Genomic DNA, 21,978 nt, shown 5'->3' with positions numbered 1-21,978 from the left:
CAAGTCAAGATAATGACCCTTCTACAGTTTCAGCAAGCTGAAATCCATTATGACACCTTTATACAGTTTTCACAGAGTTCGCAAACTAAGGCTAGGAAGGAGTACCCTGACATTTTCTTTATAAAGAAAAGTTAATGACAATTGACTAGACAGTGCCTAGGAAAATACCTTGTTTTGAGAACTTGTTCCAATGATTAATCATCCTCTTGGCTAAAAACGTGCAACTTCATTTAATTCAGCTGCTTTCATTTTTCAGCCTCTGGTTCTTGCAATGTGTATTTCCACTATATTAGGAAGTTTTTTAATACTCAATGTGTGTATATATATATATATATGTATGTATGTATGTTTGTGTTTTTTATTTTTTTTTCATGAAGGAACATGCATACTTTAAATTTGTTGTTCATTAACCTTTCTGAATTGTGCAGAATTCTGTTAGGAGGTCTCTGTGCCTCCCACAGCAGGGCAGCTCTGCAGCTCTGCAGACTGTGCTCTTTTTCTGACCCTCAGTATTTCCCCAGTACTGCAGTTTCCTGGTACTGGCACAGCACTGGCACACACTCCTACTACCCCCCTGTTTACAGACCCCAGGATTGCTTCCTTTCCGCACAGAGGATCAATGATCTCATGCTAAATAACTTGTGCTCCATGGCTTGTGTATCTTTTCTAAAGCCTGCATGCACTCTGACACTGACATGTTGAACTACAACATTAACAAACAGATCCACACTTCTCAGGGATCAGATTGCGCAGTCCGATGGTGCTGCCCTCCCAGTAATTCATATGCCACCAATCTGTGTCACCCACAAATCTGAATCTGCTGTGATGTTACCGTCCCAGCCACTCGTCCCTGCAGAGCCCCCTTACAAACACCTCCACCTGGTGTCATTTCCCTGACTGCGCACTCCATTTTGCCACTTCAGCTAGCCAGGACACCCTCCTCCATCATCCTGCCATTCCTTACCCCATTTCGTTTCCATGACTGGCAAATATTCTGGCTACCTTCTCGCACAGCTCTTGCATACTAGGCAAGCTATGGTCTGTCTCAAGGATTTCACGTCCTTCTGCACTGCAATGCCTGTGCCTGCACCGGTGTGACACCAGAGGCACTGGAGGGAGTGTGGCAGGGCCAGCATGAGCTTATTGCAGCAGAGGATGCGTGTTATTACTGGAGCTGTTGCCAGGAGTGATCATCTGCACAGAAGTAACACCCTAAGTGAGAAGGAACAAAGCATCTATTGCAGATAAACACTGATGAGTTTTATTCACAGAAATATGCCTTTCAGAGAGATGTATTACAGGCTGATTATGTTTGCTGAACAACTCAAGTGATAGGAAATCACAGATTTTATACTGGAAACCAATATACCGCATGCATTAGTTATACACTTACAGACAGCTGAAACATTTAATCATAAAACTGAGAAAAATCCATCTGAGACTCTAGTCTAGGTTTAAAATATTTGTGGTAAAATGGTTACTTTTTCACTATCATGACCATTTGCTCCCCAAAGCTTACAAGAACATGACCAATCTTTTAAACTGATATTAATAATATGAACACTAGGATACGAAGCAACCCCCTTGCTTTTACCCCCCCCCCCAAAAAAACCCCTCCCGCAGGACAGGATTAATTCCATGTAGTTCCCAACACATTACAGCTATTTGGTGACACCTGTGTGAATTGAAAATCACGCTGTTTGCACAGCTTAACTCATAAGCCCTTGAAAAACTCCTCAGAAGAAATCTGTAATCAACACAGGCTGTCAGTTGGGCAGCAGGGAAAGAATGGGATAATAAGAACACAGTTTACAAGAAGCTACTTTGTTGCTATTAAGAAGCCATCGGAAAAAAAAAGAGCAGATTCTGGTTTTCTTTTAAGAGAAAGCCAATAGGATTACAAGCCTAGCTAGTAATAGTACCACTTTTCAGCTTCCTAGACCACATTCACTAAAAAACAAGTTAAAGGGGAGGGAGGTAAGCATGAAGAGAGGAGGATGAGACAGTGAACAGCACCCAAGATTTTTTTTTTACAGAACAACTTACAAGTTCAGCTAGGAAATCCTCCTACCATCTTCAGACCCAGCTGCCCCACAGAGACTGGATCTTGATTTATAGGATTTTACGCTACCAAACTTTGGGGTTCAAAAGATCAGGAAAAACAGCAAAAGAAAAAAGCTTATTTCAAAAACTGCTCCTCCTCCTACAAACGCAGTATTATTCACCAGCATGTTCACTAGAGCACAGTTTTAAAAGGTCCATCACATGGTGCATTCATCTATTGTGAAGCCCAGTGGCTTTCAACACTCAAGCATCTTTCTCACATTCATCCCTTTACTAGTTTGTCTCTTTACTATTTTTCCCTGTAATAAACAGGTACAATTCCGAAGTGATATCTTAAAAATATTAATCAAATTAAATCATTTTCTAAATTCACCAACGGAACTAATGTCCTCTCCCATGCCTCAGATTCCCTCCTCCTCACCCCGCAAGCACATTTCTAGTTTGTTCTGCTCTCTCCTTATGTGCTACCTTCCAACACTGTGAAGGATGAATAAATTTTACCAGTGTAAACAAACTACAACAACTTTTTTAATTTAGGAGAATGAAAGATCTCTTAAAAAAAATCAGAGAAAACAAAGCACAACAAAGAAGTGGTGCTAAATGATAAAATCAAGCAATGCCAAGGAAAAAAAAATTTACATCAATGTTGCGGTTAGTGCAGTTGGTTAACTATAAATTCAGTTATATTTCCAAGCTGTGCAGAACATTAACACTCCTTTTCCTTCTGGATCCTTTGAACATCTATGTTAAAAGTAACTTGAAACACTTCATACAGCACCAATATTGCTACTGTAGTAAAGCAGTTTATGGATGCAAGAGAGACAGAATTTATTACTACAGCAGCTTTTTATTAGAACCGATTGGTCAGAACAACATTTGGGACATAAGCAGTCCTCTTTAGCTCCTTTCACCAAAAAATCTATTTTTAATCTATTTTTCCCCAACTTACTCAGAGACATCAATTCTCACTCCCACTACTTCAGTGTGTTCTCAAAAACCAATGCAGTTTTAGACTTCCACATCACCTCAATGACTAACTTACACAAGGTTATCATAGATATAAATACACTTTGGAGGCAGCACTCAACCTGTGATATTTGAATGCTTAGACGGGTCCAGAAAAGGCATTAAGGGCAAAATACAAGCCCAAGTTCTCTGATAGAAGTTCTCTGACTTTATGCAAGAAGGAAAACCCATGGACTTCGATGAGAACATAAATAAAGGGCATGCACTTTTCTATTTGACTTTCACTGTACCTCTGAAAGACTTCAAATCCCAGTAGACATGGTCCTAACAGTTTTAACTAAATGAACAAAATATGTGCACACATCCTTTAACTTCCAGAATACTATCGAATTTAAAGATGTAACAACCCTAAGTTTTGAATTAGTCTCATTAAAAGTTTCAAGCTCCTTTAATATACTGGTGATGGGAAGATAAAGGGATTATATCAATTTCTGCATCTCAAAAACACACAACAACAACAAAAATCAATAACCCTGATTCAGTTCAGAACATACCATGGTATTTTTACCGGTAGGTGTCCAGTGTGAGATTAGCAGATATCAGGAGGTAAATTCAGTCTGAACCAAAGTCACACAGTACCAGATGAGAGGGTTTGTGTGCTGTGAGTCCAGCTCATCTGACTCTTAGGAAGGGAGTGGAAGTAATTCATACAGATAAAAGCAACATGGGAGATGAGACTGTTACCTGAAACCCAGTGGCAACACAGATCTGTGTGACAATGCCAAAATCTTGCAGTGGCTCTGGCTTTAGCTCTTCCTCATTAGACCCAAGGCTGGCTGCACAGAAGCTGACCTGCCAAAAATCTGTCAAAGTGTATGCAAACTTTCCCTAGCATCTGGAGCTGCCTTTACAGCAGTGTTTGCCTCTTTGGGCAAAAACTCCACACCTTCAAAGCACAAAGATGCAGGTCACTCCTGGGCTTCTTTGCCTATGCACTACAACAAATCAACAACACAGTACAATTCGTTAGGAAATGACAGCAGTAGAATGATGGGAGCTTCCAGGACTCTTTGGCACAGAAATATGGGATTTTTGCAGAACAAGAAATCTCCAAGTGTGGCAAGGTCTACTCCAATCTCCGAAGACCTTGGCTTCCTATCTATTTACCAGGCAATTAGTTGTAGTAATGCAGCCATGTATATGAGGCAGTTTGTGTGTTTTGTAACAGGCTGCCAAGCATCGTTGTGGAATATATACCGAATAAGACAGCATGAACTGATCTGAACAAGTCACCCGTGAAAATCCATCTGCTCGGCACCGACAGACCTGTCTCTGTTAAATGGGAAGAAAATCAAAGAAGTCAGGCATTTTCTGGAGCATGCAGAGAAGCCCTGTGGGAATGGTGCATCCCTAGTCCTGTCATATAGAGAAGCTGCAGAAGGGACAATGACATTAGCAACAGATTACATTATTAGCCTTGCCTAAAATATTTATATCCAAAATAATATTTAAAAGGGGACAAGCGTATTTAACACTGCAATTGTACTAAAAAGAAAAAGATTTTTTTCAGATATAATATGGTCTTTAGGATTATTGGCTACTGTAATTTTCATTGGCAGCAACTCCACAGGACAATGGTAAGAAAGTCCTCCAACATGAAATTCCAATTCCCTTCTCCCAGATACTATTAATTTTTTACAATTAGTACCTGCTACTCCTGGAATACACTCTGGAGCCCACATAAAAGGCAGCATAATGTCCAGTACCTATGACAACTAGACACCCATCGTGGCTGTAAAGCTGAAACAAAGCCCACTGCAATAAAGGGACAATGAACAGTTTTGTGCAAGAGGCAAAGTTCAGCTACAGACAGAAAAAATCAAATTAAAAAACGAAACAAAAAACTTGTTGCAATATTACTTTGAAATGTCTTGCCATAACCATTTCGGTATAATCAAAAGCCATATCAACAGAAATAACAGTAAACGATCTAAAAAGCTGACTTTACTTGCCACTGTCTCTAGATAAATCAGAACAGCAAAAAGGTATTTCAGTCTCCAGTATCTTTCAGAAGTTCCTTCAGATGTCCAAATGGGACAAGTCGCATGCCAACAGCAGTTTCTCATCTTTCCGTAATGTAATTACCCCAAAGAATCTGTTCATGGCTTTGGACTCTCTCTTCCATTTGTTGGCATGAGAAATGCTGGGTGATTAACCTCTCCTACTCACTCATGACCTGCAGGTGAGAAACTTTGCAGCCCACATCATCTCAAAGGGCAAGATTTACATTTAGCTTTGTCATCAACTTGGTTGATTTACTTCAAATAAATGCTACATGAATTCGTAGGCAAGGACATGGGAGGGTGTTTGCAGATGGAATAAGAACCTTAGAACAGCAGTGGATTACCCCCTCTTCCATCACCCAAGTTGCAGAATGGCTGATGACAGACAAAAGGTGCTGCTGTAACAGACACCGTTCCTACTCCAGCTTGTACTCATCAGGAGCACAGGGTTCACAGAGGGCTACCAATGTACATGCTTTTAAAATTGGAATGTAAACAAACAAAGTTTTGGCACATTTATCTGTAAATGGGAGACCCACTCATGTCAAAGTCATCCAGACTATGTTGCAAGAATAGCTCCTGTATTTCCTGTCCTGAAGAAGCTTTGCTGCTTTGAACAAGCAGTTGAACTTGTTGCAGAATGTCCTCTCCCTTTTCTTTTCTTGCATGTATTTAGGACTTCAGGATAACGGCAATCACCTCATGTGAATGTGGGATCACCAGACAGATTCTATCTTAGAGCAAACTAGCTATATGCATAAAAAGGTGTAAGGTTACTGATATAATAGTGCATATAATGGGTGGAAAAAATTCAACATTTAGTTTAAGGAAATGGCACTTGCAGAACACATCAACTTCCTTCCTACTCCCACCCATCTTTCAAATGTATTGGCCAACTTCAAATAAATTTCACAGAGGTCTCAAGAATCATATCATCACAACAATCAGCAGTGAGACAACCCCATGCTTTTACTATTGGTGCAGAAGGGCCAGGAAAACTTGTCCTTTTTCTAACTTTTCAGCAGCCATTTGCTGTGAACCACCAAGAAAAGGTGAAGGCTACCTTTTGCTCTGGTAGCAACCAAGAAAAGCATATAGAAAAAGGACATATACAGTTAAGAGGCATGGGACATTGCTGGTGGGACATTGGGGGCAGAGATCAACTGTACTCTGGAGACTGGAGGGGCCCAGGGAAGGGACAAGAGGAGAAGCAAGTGTAGCTGAGGGAGATTTTTTTGAGAGACCAGATATATAGTGACCCGGCTATATTATTCTGCAGCTCACCGACCAGTTTATTTTAGAACTTTATATTTAATGGGAATGAAATTCTCACCCATTGAAGTTAAAAGCAAAAAAAAAAAAAAAAAAAAGGCAAGGAAAAAAAAGGCAAAATTCTCCAAAATTCTCATTAACTTCAGAGGATCTGGGACTTCACCTCAAAATTTTCCCAGTATTTGTAATGTCTACCCACATGCTTCAGGGTGTATTTGACACCTGTGTCTCTACATGAGTTTAAATTGCAATGTTTAAAAAAAATAGGCAAAGCACTGTAACTGTGATCAGATTCCAAAGAGGAATAGCTACATATAACATTCATTAATACGAAGATTCACCACACATGGCTTTTTCTTTAGGACCAAATTTAGTTGCTAGATTTATCATCCTATTTGCAGTCATGTCACTAAAAGCTGCAGACCTCACAAAATTTATTACTCTTCACATAAGGAATATATAAAGCAACAGTAAGGATTACAAAGAAGGTAATAAGTGCTGGGGAAGCTAAAAATAAAACATTTGATTGTATAAGAAGTTTCTGTTTGGTACAAAAATAAAGGTCAGTAAAATATTGCATGGTAAAATAAATTTATATTTTGATGTCACCTAAAGGTTCCACTTGCAATTAGGAAACTGGACAGATGCATTTGCGAAATCCCTCCTTAAATCCTTCCAGGAACACCATGACTATGAACTAGATGGCTTGGGAACCTTTTCTTGGGCTAACCAAGACTTTTTCAGGGAGAAAGCCTCACACACCTGTTATGGCCAGCAAAGCTGAGCTCTGCACCCTACCCCGTTAGTGTTCTGACTATAGTGCTGAAGCGCTTTTTAAGACACAGGATAAAGGGAAGTCAGGATATAAAACCATCATGGGTCATTTATCTTGATTCCTAAGGAGAGGCTTCTTCTGTCTCCCATTTTGTCCCCTTGGAAATCATCTGAACAATAAGATTTCTAGTATTTCTGTTAAGAATGGTTCCACAAACAAAGCTCTGAGCAAGATATGCTAAAACCTGCTCTTGCACCATCTCATTACACAACCCTCTTGTACCTTCCACTGACTAAACTGCAGTGGCACAGAAAGGTTGAGGCTGGAGGATAACAAAAAGGAAACTGTACCTACAGGTTGGTTGACTCATCACAGTCACTCTTCACCGAGAAACCTCAGTGCTAGTCCAAGCTTGAAAACAGCAAAGTCAACTTACATGCAGCCTTTATTCCCCTCACATTTCCTTTCTTCTTGATACTCAGTTCTGCAAAGCTGTTCTCGCTACTTACATGGGTTTCAGTGCTGCTGTAATTCCCTAGAACCTAATTGTTCTCCCGTCATTTATTGATCTGGTTGCAGATGACAGCTTAATGGCACAAGACTGCCCTAAAGTCAACATCTTAGTTTATCTTAAAATGAGAAGTCCTCTGATTTGTGGAGTCCTGACCCCTGAAATTCAAGTTTTATTACAGTGCTCTTTATTCCAATCCCTTTCAGAAAGGATGATGCACAGTCGTGAACATCACCCCACTTTGACTTGTTGGCATCATCTCCTTCTAAGTAACTGTGCTCCTGGGGGAGGAACTGAATTTGTTCTACGACTGTTTCCGAACTGAATGGCAAACCTTAAAGTCAGATCCCACTTACTTCCGATGAGACGAGAGCAAAAGGCACAGAGGATATGTTTTCTAAATAGATTCTTGTTTTCTTTTTTGATTCTTACATAAGTTTATATCTTGATAGTAAAGAAAACACCTTAAAATTGATTATAGCTCTTGTAACAAATAATTCTTAATCACAAGAAATTCCTACCAAATGTATTCGTTTTTCTGATTTTCAATAAGCACAAGAGATTCTAGATTGGCATGTCATAATCAGAAAACAAGGACTTAACAAGCCTATACACCTTAGTGTTTCTGTTATCTGCATAGTGTATATGAAGAAGCTTAATCTGAAGTGGTAGTAAGAATGAGTAAATTATGAGACTGAAAACAGCTAACGGGACACACACACCTGAAAGTTGACTTCAACCAAGCATGATTCCTGTAAAAAATCAAAGTCCATTTCTGTCTTTGCAATCCTAGTAATAGCAAAAGCATTATAAATATATCTGAAAGAGGTATAGATAGAACTAAGCACATATGTATATTGTTATATATATTAAAAAAATATATAATAGATCTAAAAATAAAAAACTGCAAAGTGTTCAAATTGCCGGAACAGTCTTAATGCTTGATTATGTCTGTCAAACACACGAGTGGAAAACAACAACCTGAAAATCATGAGACACGCGGAGTGTGGAAAATGTATTTCCCCAGCATAGCTTCGGCACCAAGAAAGCCATTGTAACTGTTCCTAAGCAAGTCAAGGCTGGAATTAAAAACACACTGACTAGAATCAGAAAGGCAAGAAATCGTTATATTTGAGATAATGACAAAATAATCCTAGCTGCTACCTGACACTAATACTCTGTGAATTACATCAACTTTCATTCCCAGGCTTGAATGTTTTATAAATCTGCTAAATCAACATTCAAGAGCTGAAAGACTAGATACCAGCATGACTATTTAAGCATTATCAACTGTGGCCCCAGACTACGGAGTAACTGATATTTTCAGATGCAACAGTTTGCTCATTGCTGTCTTATTACTCTATTTGCCAGCCTTTCTGAAGTCCTCCACAGAAAAGCACGAGTGCCTGAAGCAACACATGGTGCGCCACATGCAGAATACAGTCGGCAAAACAAGAGTAGACATGCTTCATCATTAACTAAGGCAGCAAAGATGCAGGAGAAGGAAGATTACAGAATGTTAATAAATCATTGCATTTTCAAACCATCTCAGTTGGATGTGGAAATGTATAAACTGGGTTACTGAAGAGAAAACAGATGAAAAAAAGTGGTAGAGTAGGCATTTAAGTTCTAATTACTAGTGTCATTAGAGACTTGATTATGATATTCCAGAGCTTCAGTTCAATTGTACATTAATACAAGTTTGAACACCAAAAACAGACATTTTCACACCTCTCATGAGCAAGCCAACACGGACTGTGTAACCCGCAAACACAGTTAAGTCAAACACACTAAGTGCTCTGCTGAAGAAGTAGCCTGATGAGGCTTTCAGGGAGCTCCAAGCAGATACTTGCACCTTTTTCAGGGTGAGCAACCCAGCCTAGCAGTGTTCATCTGTCCCTCAGACCCCTGGTGCCTCAAATATGCTGCTTTTTGTGACACTGAATTACTCATTACAATATTATCAGTTGGGGAAACTGGGTCTAGGCTTCTGTTCTTCCTGATTAAATTTCTCCCTGTCACACAGAGAGCACCTTCTCAGCCACAAGACTCAGCATTGCCACATTTCAATGTAATTCATATTAAATTAACCTCTGATCCTTGCTTTCTTGTCACCCAATTTAAATTCTTACAAAGAGTTCTTTGGATACATGAATCAATGGAAAAGCAATACACCAGAAATGCCCCTGCAGCCCACACCCCATTTCTGAGTTAGGAGTTTACTGACTGTGATACCAGGAAGGTATTTCAGCTGCATGCTTGCTTTGTCTCAGACACAAATTGACTCAAGGAAAAGGACAGAAAGTGAAAGCATCTCCAAGCCTAATACTCATTAGCCTGCCAGATATGTCACAAGCATGTCCTAGGTCACAGACAGCTGGATTCAGTTTGCACAGGAAAAATGCCATTACGCTCATCGTATCATTATTTTTTTTTTTTTTTTTTTTTTTGCCAAGCAGCCTGTCATATCACACACAGGATATGGAGATGGTCTTCAAAAAAATGTAATATGAGCAGAGGCTAGCAAATAGCAACTCCTTTATGTTCATGTATTTATACAACCAAACATTAGCAAAACACAGGAATTGGGGAGAGTTAGTTGTACAAGAAAAGCCAAATCTTTGCATTTCAGACGTTGAGTCCCTTACAGAAAATTGTAGTATCAACCCGATAACACCAGCATTCCTTTTTCATGTTTCAAAATGAGAGCAATATGTTTATGTTCTCCTTTTCTGCAGAAGCCACTCTTCCTACTCACTGCAACACCTCCAAGAGCTTAGCAAAAAGCTGAGGCAGAACAGTTGTCTCTCTGTATTGACTTGCACGTCATAATCATTGTTTGTACCTGCATACTATCCATGCACGAGAAGAGAATTTATTGGCAAATAAGATACAGAATTTGGCCATTTGCTTTCCCGTTTTGTATTCAAATGGTGATGTGGACCAGCCACAAAGCGTACCAAGTAGCTCTTCAGGGGACATCCTATTTACTTACAGTGTTCACAAAGCACTGGTCTGAGAGGTACAATAGGGACAGGAATGGGAGATTTTTTATCACCTTTCATTTCTGCTGGGTGCTGAGTTCAGATTGTTGAATCTTCCAGCCAGACAGATGGTTAAAGTGAATTAGAGATGCAGCTAAGAAATGCTGTGAATTTCAGTGGGAGTCATGTGCCTAAAGTCATTTAGTTTCAGAAACTCACTGGTCTCCCAACACAGCCAGTATTTGTTGTGTCAGAGGTCCAGATGCACACAAACATGTAAACCATTGCTCCTGTTCACTTCTGTTTCTGAAGCTGCAGCCACAACATCAGTAGCTTAAGCTCTGTGAAGATTTAACAGCCTGAATGATTACCACATGCATTTGGCAGCAACTTCACTCCTCCATATTTATAGGACGCTGAAGAAAACAGGATCTACTCCAAAATCCAGGCACACTCAGAACATATACTGACAGTGTCCTGCATACATCTTTTTATAACTCTGCCCTGTAAATACAGTACCCTTGTCAGGTGACAAAGCAAGATGCCAGACTGAAGGCACTAATACAAACTAGCTCTGTTGATACACCATTCTTTGAGAAAAATCCTTACTCAGCCGTTGTCTCTGTTAACAACATACTAGTATTTTTCTTAATCCCCATGAGAAAGTAAAGCTTCTTTCTACAGAAAGATCAGAAGTTTGCAACTGTAACAAAGCATAATCCTTTATTGCATGGGGAAGAGGCAGAGATACTAAATCTTGATCTAATGCCATTTTAAAATCAGAATCCCAAGTCCAACTGCTTTAACCTCTTAAAGCTGTGGCTTTTGGTAATGTACAGAACCCTTTGTAAGGGAGGATCAGGGCCTGCATTCTCCAGTCAGTCATATCAGCTAGTGTGTGAGGCAGCAGCAAAAAGGATTTTTCTAATTTTTACTTAATAGCACATAAAAAGCCACAAGTTAAAGGGATTCCACCTTAAAAAACAACTACTAAATCACTTAACCTTGAGAAGAACTATGCTCCACATTGTCCTGCCTTCACCAATCCTGACATACAGGGTCTGTGATTTTGCTTAAAGACGGAGAGAAAAATTATCTTCTAAACTTGGCAAGAAAAACTGCTGGACTGTTACTGGGAAATGCCAAGAAAAAAAGGACACTTCACTGGGATCCAGGAGTCTGTAATGGATGTAACCTAGAATTAGATACGGCATAGACCATATTAAGGGCTTAATTGCTGTTTCACCTGGATATATGCAACTTAGAAATTGAAGTGGAAAACAGAAGCAAATGTAAAGACCCTTACACTAAGGAGTCTATGAAGTAGGTCATTTAAAAGGCTCTTTAAAATGAAATTTCAGATGATAGGGAAGCTTATCATCATCTACCAATACTGGCACAAGATTATGAGTTGTATTACTTCAAGCTGTTCTCATTACTCAAGCTGAATTCAAAGCCCTTCTCATTCAGCCTTAAAATTGAACCGAGCCTCTCACTAATCTTGCTCCTAATATTTTTTCTCTGCTTACCTCTGCTACATTTTAATTCAAATGTTATTGCTGACACTCTCCAGCTCCACTAAGCATAGGGGAAAAAACATAAGCAGGAATGACTTTTAAATCACACAGGACAGACATCAAAACCGTCAAGAGAGTAATAAATCAACACTTGTTTCTTGCTGACATGAATCATCACACCGTAGTGTATATGAACATGCTGTGTGAGCTTATCATGTCAGAAGCCAAACATCACTATTGGTGTTTAAACAGCCCTTCTCCTCTCAATCTGTTTTCACCGTCATTGTTATCAGTCCTACAGGAGACTACTGTGCTCAAAGCTCTGCAGGTCTTATTTTTATGAATGTAAATGAATACTGAGATATCACAGGACAATGATTCACCTCACATGTCTCTCTGCCAGCATTCTTCAGTCAAAATCTACAGAAGCCAGGCAAACGAGGAGCAAATACATGTCTACAGAAAAAAATAAAATGAACCTTCTTTACTCTATGCTGAAGCTACATAGACCCAATTCTACAAATACCTAACAGTCAGGCTTCTGTGCAACCAGTGGAGAAATCATTTCCACTGATGGTGATCGCCACTGACAGTTCAACACCATCTCAACACAAGGGGTAGCCCATGGTGTAGCTCTTGTTGTACCTCTTCAAGGTTCCAAGCAACCTCAAACTTCTCCCATTCTCCACTTTTCCCATCTACCTCTGGGGATGTAAATGAGAGCACACAATTTGGTGGGTGGCAGGGATACTTGGAAGTTCTTTTTGAGATTCTAAAAAAACAATTCTTCTCTGGCTTTTTCCCCCTTTTAATGATAAAACTTTGGTGTTTTGATACCCATCTTTCAAGAAAGAGCCGACAAAACTACAAAGCTTAATCAAAACCTGTCTAGTTATAATTCAAAGAGTAGGGGTAGTCCAGTGTCTCACTGCACAGAACAGGCACAAAAATCAGATACAAGAGCAGCTGGAGCTGCAGAGCAATCAGTTAAAATAAAACAGAAGGAGAGCTACACAAATATCAAAGAACCACAAAACTGAAGTTTCACAAACTTCAGAACTTCGGATTGAAGTAAAGTACTTCAGTCACAGGAAAGGCTCATTTCTTGGAAGCTGAGCAAAATGCAAACAGTCAAGGGAGATTTACAAAACACTATGTCCTATAATGCATGCTCCCCAAGTCAGTTGTTATGGCAAGCAATTCACTAATGCTGATTTCGTAATAACTACCACTTAGGAAAAAACTCACAAATCAAAATTATTTATGAGGCTTAAATAAAGCTCTGAGAGCAAATGCAAGGGTTATTTCACTTTTGCCTCTCCAAGGGAGGTTCAAACACTTTAAATTGATTAATAAGTTAAACAGAGATTGATCAGGGGTCTGAGAATGAATTTTAAGCAATCATGTTTCCTCTGAGGTTCACCTGTCTTGTTGGGAAGAACAAGAGGTTAAATGATCCATGCTTTTATTAGGCTAAATAAAGCCACAATGTTGTTTGATGTGAAACAGGAATTTGTAGTCATCCAAATGACTTAGGATCAAAGTTTCCTCCAAAAGTCTTAAAAGTGCAAGTGTGCTATCCTGAATTTGTAGCCGAAGACTACTAAACTACCAATCTGACAGCAAAAGATCGATATTTTACCATCTTCTCCTTACTGGTTGCCATGACCGAACATGGGGAAGTGGGGTAAAGAGAAGATAATCCTGTCTATTTCCTATCTCTCCAACAAAACCTTTGGAAAGTCTTTTAGAATCCCATTTTCAGGGGAGTTGACAATTACAGTTCCTTGTATGGTCAAATTTTAACCTGAAGAACTTGGGTATACCCAGTTTAAGAAAAAACAAGTAACTCACATACACCATACACATACATCTGTGACTCAACATCAGTGTGCACTATTTACATATGTCAGGAACTTAACCCCAGACTCTTCTTCCCCCAATTACCTTCCTTCTTTCAATCCTCTACAGTCATCTGCTTTATTCCCAATAAAATTATAATTTCTCTTGCTTCTGTTTCCCCCAACTAAGGTGAAAACTGCCACAACATGCTGAGACGTTTCTCTAATCTTTAACTGAAAAATACCCATGCAGCAGCATTAGGCTTCCTGATTATACGCTTTCAGGAAACAGTACTTCTATAGGAGTGCAAATTGTCTTAAATGTAGATTATATATGTGAAAGTACAGTATTTTCTCCACTGTTTGTCACTACTGCATCCCAGTTCTAGGAGTCTGCTTGTATTCTGCTACTGACTACTTAGCAGCTGTTTATTTCAAATACTCTGGTATCCTAGGAAGCCTTTTTCTAGAAACACTTTAGAAACCATCTTCCTCCTCCTTTTTCTCTCCTTTCTATAGATTTAAACTCTCCATTTATACAGTATCATCAATGAAAAGGGAAACAAAAATCAGTGTGGATGTCCTCCTTTTCCCCTAAATGCAGGGAGACCATCATAAAAGCTTCCAAAATGTGCAAACTCGCTTATCTCGCCAAGTCGGTGATAGTGAAGGTCACAAACTGCAGCAGACGTTCACAGTGTTAACCACAGTATTTCCCTGTGTGCCTACTTTACATGATTTCTCATGCTGGGCAGATCTGGAGGCTCCCCATCATCAGTTTGCAATTCTTCCAATGTGGTAGGTACTCCAAAACACCAAACCCCACATTACTTTAAATTTCCCAGATTAAAATATATAACTACTCACTCACCTTTTTCCCCTCTGTACTATCCCCACTGACATAGGACAGTTTTCGACGGACATAGAAGAGCATATCATCTTGCCGGGGGGCCCATTTCTCCATAAAATATGTTGAAAACATCCAAGTCCAGAACACGATACGGTCATCTTTGAAACACCCTAAGAGGCATAAAAGAAAGGAGAAATAAGAGTCATGGAACTACCATGTCACATTTGATTGTGCCTAATATGACACCCAATGTCTTTGCATAGTGCAGTCAAGCCCAACCACAGGAGAAACATTCTTGTACAGCTCATGGTAAGATCTTCTAAGTTGTACAGCACAGCCACCATTTGGCATGAATGCAGAACCCATCTTTGGCCACTGTCAACCAAAATTGCCCTCTTCCAACAAATCTGCTCCCCTGCATAACAAAAACAGACCAGGGCCAATGAGTATATCCTGCTTATGCCTGTGTCACTCAGATAGGACCAGTAAATTGAGTCAGAATTTGTCAGAGATGCACTCAAGGAATGGTCTCAAAGGCGTGTTGTGCCAATATAGGCTCCAGTTAATGACATGAACCCATCAGCTGCCAAGAGGTTTGTTGTACGCTCTGAGAAGTACTGACAATCCTTCAGAAACTAGCAGCTGTTACCTTTATTAAACCAATACACAGGAACAAGAATGTACCTGTGCAGGAGCTACTGTAACTCACCCTCTGACTAGAAACAAAACCCAGGTCTTCCTCAACAAAGCAAAGCATTTTGCAGTTGTGAATCCCAATCAAAGAAGAGAAGGGGAAAAACGAGAAAGGAAGATGCAATGAAGTCTTGCTCAAGGAGGGAGACAAAGTACAACAGCATCAGCAATAGCATGGCATTGGCCTCTCACCAGGAAAAGGAAGCACGGTAGAGGCAACATAACATTTTGTGCAACTCTTCAGCATAGTTAGCTATAATAAAAACAGAAAAGATGCTGCATGTTTTCCATGCTAAAATGCCAATTCAAGTCCATACGTTACACAGACAAGCAGAGAAGCCAGTACTGCTCCTGGTGACATGAGAGCTGAAATTCTCCAGTGCTCCTCAGTCCTGCTGGAGGCTCCTTCATGGAGTCACTGGACCCCCTCCCCTGGAGCCCTGCTGGGAGATAACTATGGCTGTTAGAAAATCTGTTTTGAAATCTGTGAGGAGAATGACACTAAAAAAAACTACATTGCTGAGAAACAGTAAAAACCTGAAATGGGTGATGGATGGCAGGGATATGTACAGGACAAGCACATGTGTGTGTACACATGCAGCTGTCAGCACAGCCTCCAGACCAGATATCCTTTACAGTTGCTTATTTCCCTAAAAGCTATATGCTGGCTGCCAGATTTGTACACATATGTCACTCCCCAGCCCTCGGCTACTATTCCTGTCTGTTTCCCTCTCAGCGGTACATTGAGCATATTAAGTATTTCTGCAGGGAGACAAGTCTTGAATAAGTGACATTTATTTATGGTGGTATCTGAATTAAGCTTTAGAAGATTTCCCAGTCAATTGCAAAGAAAGCTGACATACCATAACAATGAACACGATTTTTCTTAGATAATGGTGGCCAACTTCAGGGCTTTATGAAGGAAATCAATCAATGTTTTAATCCACAAGTGTAACTCAGCACATTTTCCTACTTCATTATGTGTGCAATATTTGCAAGCCAAATCTTTCTTCCGATCTTTAATTACTGTGGTGGGCAGGAAGTTAGACTTCCAAATTTTTTTAGCAGACAAATGGGCAATTGAAATAAAAATTGTATGTCTTTCCAGCTAAATCCAAAGGCAATATTGAAAACAAAATGAAATTCCACCAATGGAACATACACAGAATAAAAGGATGGTATTTGAAAATATGCACATAGTTGACTGTATCTGGGAAAAAACAGTAACGAAAAGGCTGTGAGAGAAGAGGAAGAAGACAAGATTGAGAGTTTCCAGTGCACGTTAATTTCAGGCCAAGCTGCAATCGCTTTATTTGCATAGCTGTGCTGAAGTCATTGTGATTAGTTAAGCCAGCACAGAACATAATGTGCAATTGTGAATAAAATCTGCACTGTATTTGAGTTCTAACTATTTTTACCAGCAGAGAAAGGGAACCAAGCATTGGAGAGATCAGATCCAGGATGCTGTGCTCCTTCTCCATCTGAAGGCCTCCCTTGGGCACAAGTGAACAGGACTGTATGGCAAACAGTTGTATTTGGAAGCCTACAGCACAAGAGGAGACTCAAATGTGTTCAGACTCCCAGAACAAGGCTGAAAAAAGACGAGATTATCATCACTCAGTATATTCACTGATAAACACTAGGAAGAGAGAAGAGCTACTCAGATTTAAAGATGTACTGCTGACACAGGGATGAATTGGTCTGAAGTACCCATCCACCAAATGTAAGCTGGAAATGAGAAATAGATTCTAAAGCATTCAAGGCATAAGGTTCAGGAACAACCTCTTAAGTAGGAATAGTGAAGGCAAAAATCCCTACAGCTGGAAACAGAAGAGCTTGACTTGTTTAAGAAGGTTGTACTAGTGACACCAGAGGACATCATGACCCAGTCCTACCTCTATATTTAGCAAAGAGTAGGAAATAGGGCATGCATTCATCGTGATTCATTAACAGTCTTAAAGAAACTTATTAAATCTCAAGGGTTTCGAGTACCTGAATTCCCAGCCTTATTTAAAGGAGTGGGATGGGAGGCAGAGGCAGTGAGATGAGGCAATGGGGAAAGATGTTTGCCCTGAACTCGCATGGAGTTTTAAGAAAATCAAAAGAAAAAAAAACATCTATGGATTTTAAGAATCATCTCTGAAAAAGTCCTAGTGTTCAGAAGCATACTTTAGTTTTGCTTCAGACACAGACAAGCAAAATATGTCTAGGCAATACACTCCTAAATTTTTACAGAAAAGTTTTTTTTTATCAGTGGGAAATATTTATTTTTCCCGTAAGAGAAGAAAAATCAACAAGTTAACTAAATCCAGCATTATAAATGAGGGCTAAATCATTTTCTGATTCTGGTTGTACCTACAAAATTCTGAGAAGCTGTCATACAAGCTGCTGATGTGCTTTTCACAATAACATACAAGAGTTAATATGTTTTTTTCTGAATAATTTATGGGTGGTCATAACAGCCCATTAATATTGGCAGGAGAATGGTAGAACAGAGGAAGATACCAGGACTTCGTATGCGCTCCTGCCCTTGCTGGAGAACACAGGACAAACTAATTCAATGTATTTATCTATCATTAGTCTAAACAGAAAACCGGGGGACAGAAGTGCTGCAGCATAATGCAGGGGAAAAAACTGACTGTCCTTACAGCAATGTTGGACAGCCATCAGTTCAAAACCCTACCTGCAACAGATCAGAATGAAGTTGTCCTCCAAAGTTCAGAGATATTTTCAGAACTACTGTTATAATTAAGAATGACCTGAGGATGTTCTAGCTGTTCTGACTGTGGTGACTAGAGGACTTTTCTTGAAGCCAAAAAGAGCCAAACCCCAGCAGTACAGCTGCTTTTATTAAATTTTAGTAGAAGCAGGAAGGATGGGGAGCAGCACATAAGAAGAATTAGCCTTTACAATCTACTATTAAATGGCATTAACTTTGAAAAGGAAGCAAGAAAATTTGTAATTGCAATCCAGACTTCTTAAAGCTTTACAGAGAAAAAACAACAAACCAAAAATCAATTTCAATTTGAAGCCAGAAACTGACAGATCCAATCGATCCATTCAATCTTGTCTTCAACTATTAGATCTTCAAAGCAAGGCGCACCCTTACAGATATTTTGGTAATTTACAGCGTATCACTTGAAGCCTTCCAGCTCTGCCAAGAAGCAGCTTAGACACTGCTTTTAAAATTGTTTTGGGTAATGAAGTGGCCAGGCAGGCAAAATTCTCCTTTTCAATACAGAGGAGAAAGCACAGGACTTAATTTTTCAGACTTTGTCACAGTACCCTGTTGAGAAGCCTCAACTGCACTTGAGATGGTAGGGCTCAGAGGGATTCTGGCCACCGTACAGGACATCCACCAAAGCAGTGGGCATATTCAGCTCTCAGCTGGTTTGCTGCCCTTAACTCTGTTATACTTGATACTACTCCTAACCACTTGGCAAGGGCTGAGATCAAAAAGAGTCCAGTTTTAAATAGCCCAGACAATCCTGTGTTGGCAGTAACTTTCTATCACGTCAGTCCATCACTGGTTTGCACAGCTCTCAGCAGATGATGTGCATGTACACACACACGGGACTGTTAAACTGACAGGCACTTAATGAAACACCTGACACTTAAAATCCCTGAAGGCTTTGACTTCAGTATTTGGGGAGTCTTTTCAAAATGCTAACAGTTTTATTTTTGCTAGAGGAGAATTCAAACCTTCTGAAACACAAGAATTAGATAGTATATGCACAGGATTCAAATTCCATCTCTAGTTGAGAGTATGTAGCCAGGCAGCTTCTGAAAACACTTCTCCCCCAGCGAATTCTGCTTCTAAACGAATAAAATAGAATTAAGAGTCAAGAGTATAAATCTCAATACACTAAAAGTTGATTATATAATTATGAGACCTTTGTAATGAATAAATCCTAATTACAACAATTTACTGTAATGATTCATTTACATGGATTTTATCCTCATTACAAACAAGATTTATGCCAGCTGCTATGAAATAAATAAATCTTTCTTTTTACCTATTAGATTTTTATATTGAGCATTAATTTCAGGGAACTGACTCCAGATCCAGATAATAAGTTAGATTTTATTTTTTATTTTTTTAAACTAATGTTTTCAAAAAAAATCAGTGGATTAAAAAGAAGTGTCAGCATATTATTTTGCTTTGAAGGAACTGGAAAAAAAAATCACATTCTGTGGCTAATCTTTTTCATCATGTAGCATTCAAAGCTTAGAGAAACAATGATTTCAGCTAGACAGGGTTTCCTACACTTTATTCCTCTCGTCTGCCATGAACTACTCTTATCTGTGAAACATCATAAAACTCGTTTCATTCAATTCTGTCACAGTGCCATTGTCTGTAAAATGAGCATCCTTAGATGTTTAGGGGTTAATTAAATGCTCATGACAATCTTTGCAACTCTAGAACAGAAAACAAATGAGTTCTGAGCAATCCACATTGTATGTAATTCAATTTTGTTCTGATTTCAGCCAAGTATTCTGCAAAGATAATATGAGAAGTGCTTCACATAGATTAAGTTACATAGTTAAAGATATTAAAAAGTTGTAGTTACAACTGCATAAAATCAGAATGGGTGTCCCCTGTCCCATGACAGTTTCCAGCTAGCCAGATCGTTACAAAATCAGGAGTTCAGCCTTCTCCCCATGCATACATAAAATGCCAACAGTTAAACCCTTGAGTTTGGCCTTATTTAAACATGGACTCCACCAAACTTGCAGTTCACTAGCACCACCCCACTGTTCCCAACCAGGCACTGCAGAGTGTACATTATCAACTGAGAGCTCCCCACAGCAAATCCTTGCAGCACATTCATATCTCATAAATACTTGTGCCGTGAAATGAGCACTTCCACTGATGCCAGCTGTAATGACAGAGCACTGTGAGAAGCATGTTTTTGCAAGCACAGAAGTCCTCAATCTGTCAGAAAAGACAATATATACTTTCAACATAAGTTTCTTTTGGCAGACCTCTAGCTAGAAAAAGACGACGTCGTGGTAACAGCAGCGATAGGGATGAGCCAGACACCACAGATTAAACATCCTACTCTGCCATGGACACAGCCTTCCTCTTTCCTTACCCTAAAATGGAGGTAACTGTTCCCCTACCCCACCACATGTCGCATGCATTAAGGTCATACAAAGAGGAGAAGCAGAACATAATTAGAGACAAGAAAAAAGCTGTAACAAATAATACACTCCATGCTTCTTTACTAACAGATAGTAATTTACAAGGAGGATAGATGGAAGCTAGTTCAGAAATGAATGAAGATAGTCTAAATCAAATAGAAATGTTGCTACTCTTCCATTAAAAAGTGCTCAAAAAGTAAGGAATATATTCTCTTATCATGCTTTCCAACTCACACACATGTATACATGTATTACAGACTTCTTACAGTGAAACTTGTTTTAACTTTGGTTTCATAGTGCATCTGTAAAGGAGGCAACAAAACTTAAGCTTTGAGCACTAGGTCATCAAGACTGAAAAGTTATGAAAGAACAGATCAATTATTTTTACAGCTGCTGTGCCATATTTACTTATTTCCCAATAGATGATAGCACATCTCTCTCATTTTTCAACCTTCTTTAAGGACAGGCATCGCTATGATCGCCAGAATCATTATGTGGTTTCAGTACACACCTCAAATTCAAAGCTTGCTGTGACCAAATAATTAACTGACAGGCCCATAATAGCATGAGCCAGAAGCTGCTACTTCTATCAAATACAAACCTGGTCCTTTGAGAGGAGAAGGAAAGAAACACATTACTATGCTCAGAAGTAGACTACAAAAACTTCCATGAAGGTCTGTGAACAATTCCATAAATAACAGGTCCAAAACACTTAGGTTGAGAGAAACTGAGCTCACTTTTAATTGATAACTTCAATTTCCTAAAGCACAGAAATGGCTCAGAGCTGACTACATATAAATTACACAGAACAAAAACGACAGTGGACAAATGCAATTATATTATAAAAATCAAACACAGTTTGCCCTTCCCAGTGACAGCTTACTTCCTACACCACAGAGCTTTAAAACTCTCTTTGAAGTCAAGCCATGGCTGCAGCAATACAACTTCATGGTCTGTATTGGTAAAATGTCTGCCAATCACATCACATGCCTATCCTACCCTCTGCTTGCAAAGTGATGGAATTCACCCTGGAAAAAAAAAAAAAAAAAAAAAGGAAGGAAAACGTCAGAATAAAACCCTTTTTTATTCTAAGCATCAAAATACAACCTTAAAGCATATTTGACATTCAACAGTGATGACCCTTCACTGCACCTATGCTCCTCCTGACTGCTTAGAATCAGAATATCCTGAGTTGGAAGGGACCCACAAGGATCATGGAGGCCAACTCCTGGCTCCACACAGGACCCAAAAGCCAGACCCTATGTCTGAGAGCAGTGTCCAAATAAATGCTTCTTGA

At 39.4% G+C, this 21,978-nt stretch overlaps 1 protein-coding gene across 5 annotated transcripts in view; it reads right to left on the bottom strand.

The window, feature by feature from the left end:
* The window catches only part of KIAA0930, a 76,171-nt gene that overhangs the window by 25,178 nt on the left and 29,015 nt on the right, over positions 1–21,978 (bottom strand). For 3 of the 5 annotated variants that reach the window (XM_083846188.1, XM_083846189.1, XM_083846190.1), the window contains exon 2: positions 14,865–15,013. In XM_083846188.1, coding sequence (XP_083702314.1) covers positions 14,865–15,013 — 149 coding nt within the window. Of the gene's footprint in view, positions 1–14,864; positions 15,014–16,954; positions 17,128–21,564; positions 21,685–21,978 lie in introns of those variants that run through there. The other 2 variants (XM_083846192.1, XM_083846191.1) reach the window with 2 other exon arrangements.

This window comes from Anser anser (assembly GCF_964211835.1).
Source record: "Anser anser genome assembly, chromosome: 1".
Taxonomy (NCBI): Eukaryota; Metazoa; Chordata; class Aves; order Anseriformes; family Anatidae; genus Anser; species Anser anser.
The sequence above is the reverse complement of the archived record's forward strand: the minus strand, read 5'-3'. Positions and strand labels throughout refer to the sequence as shown.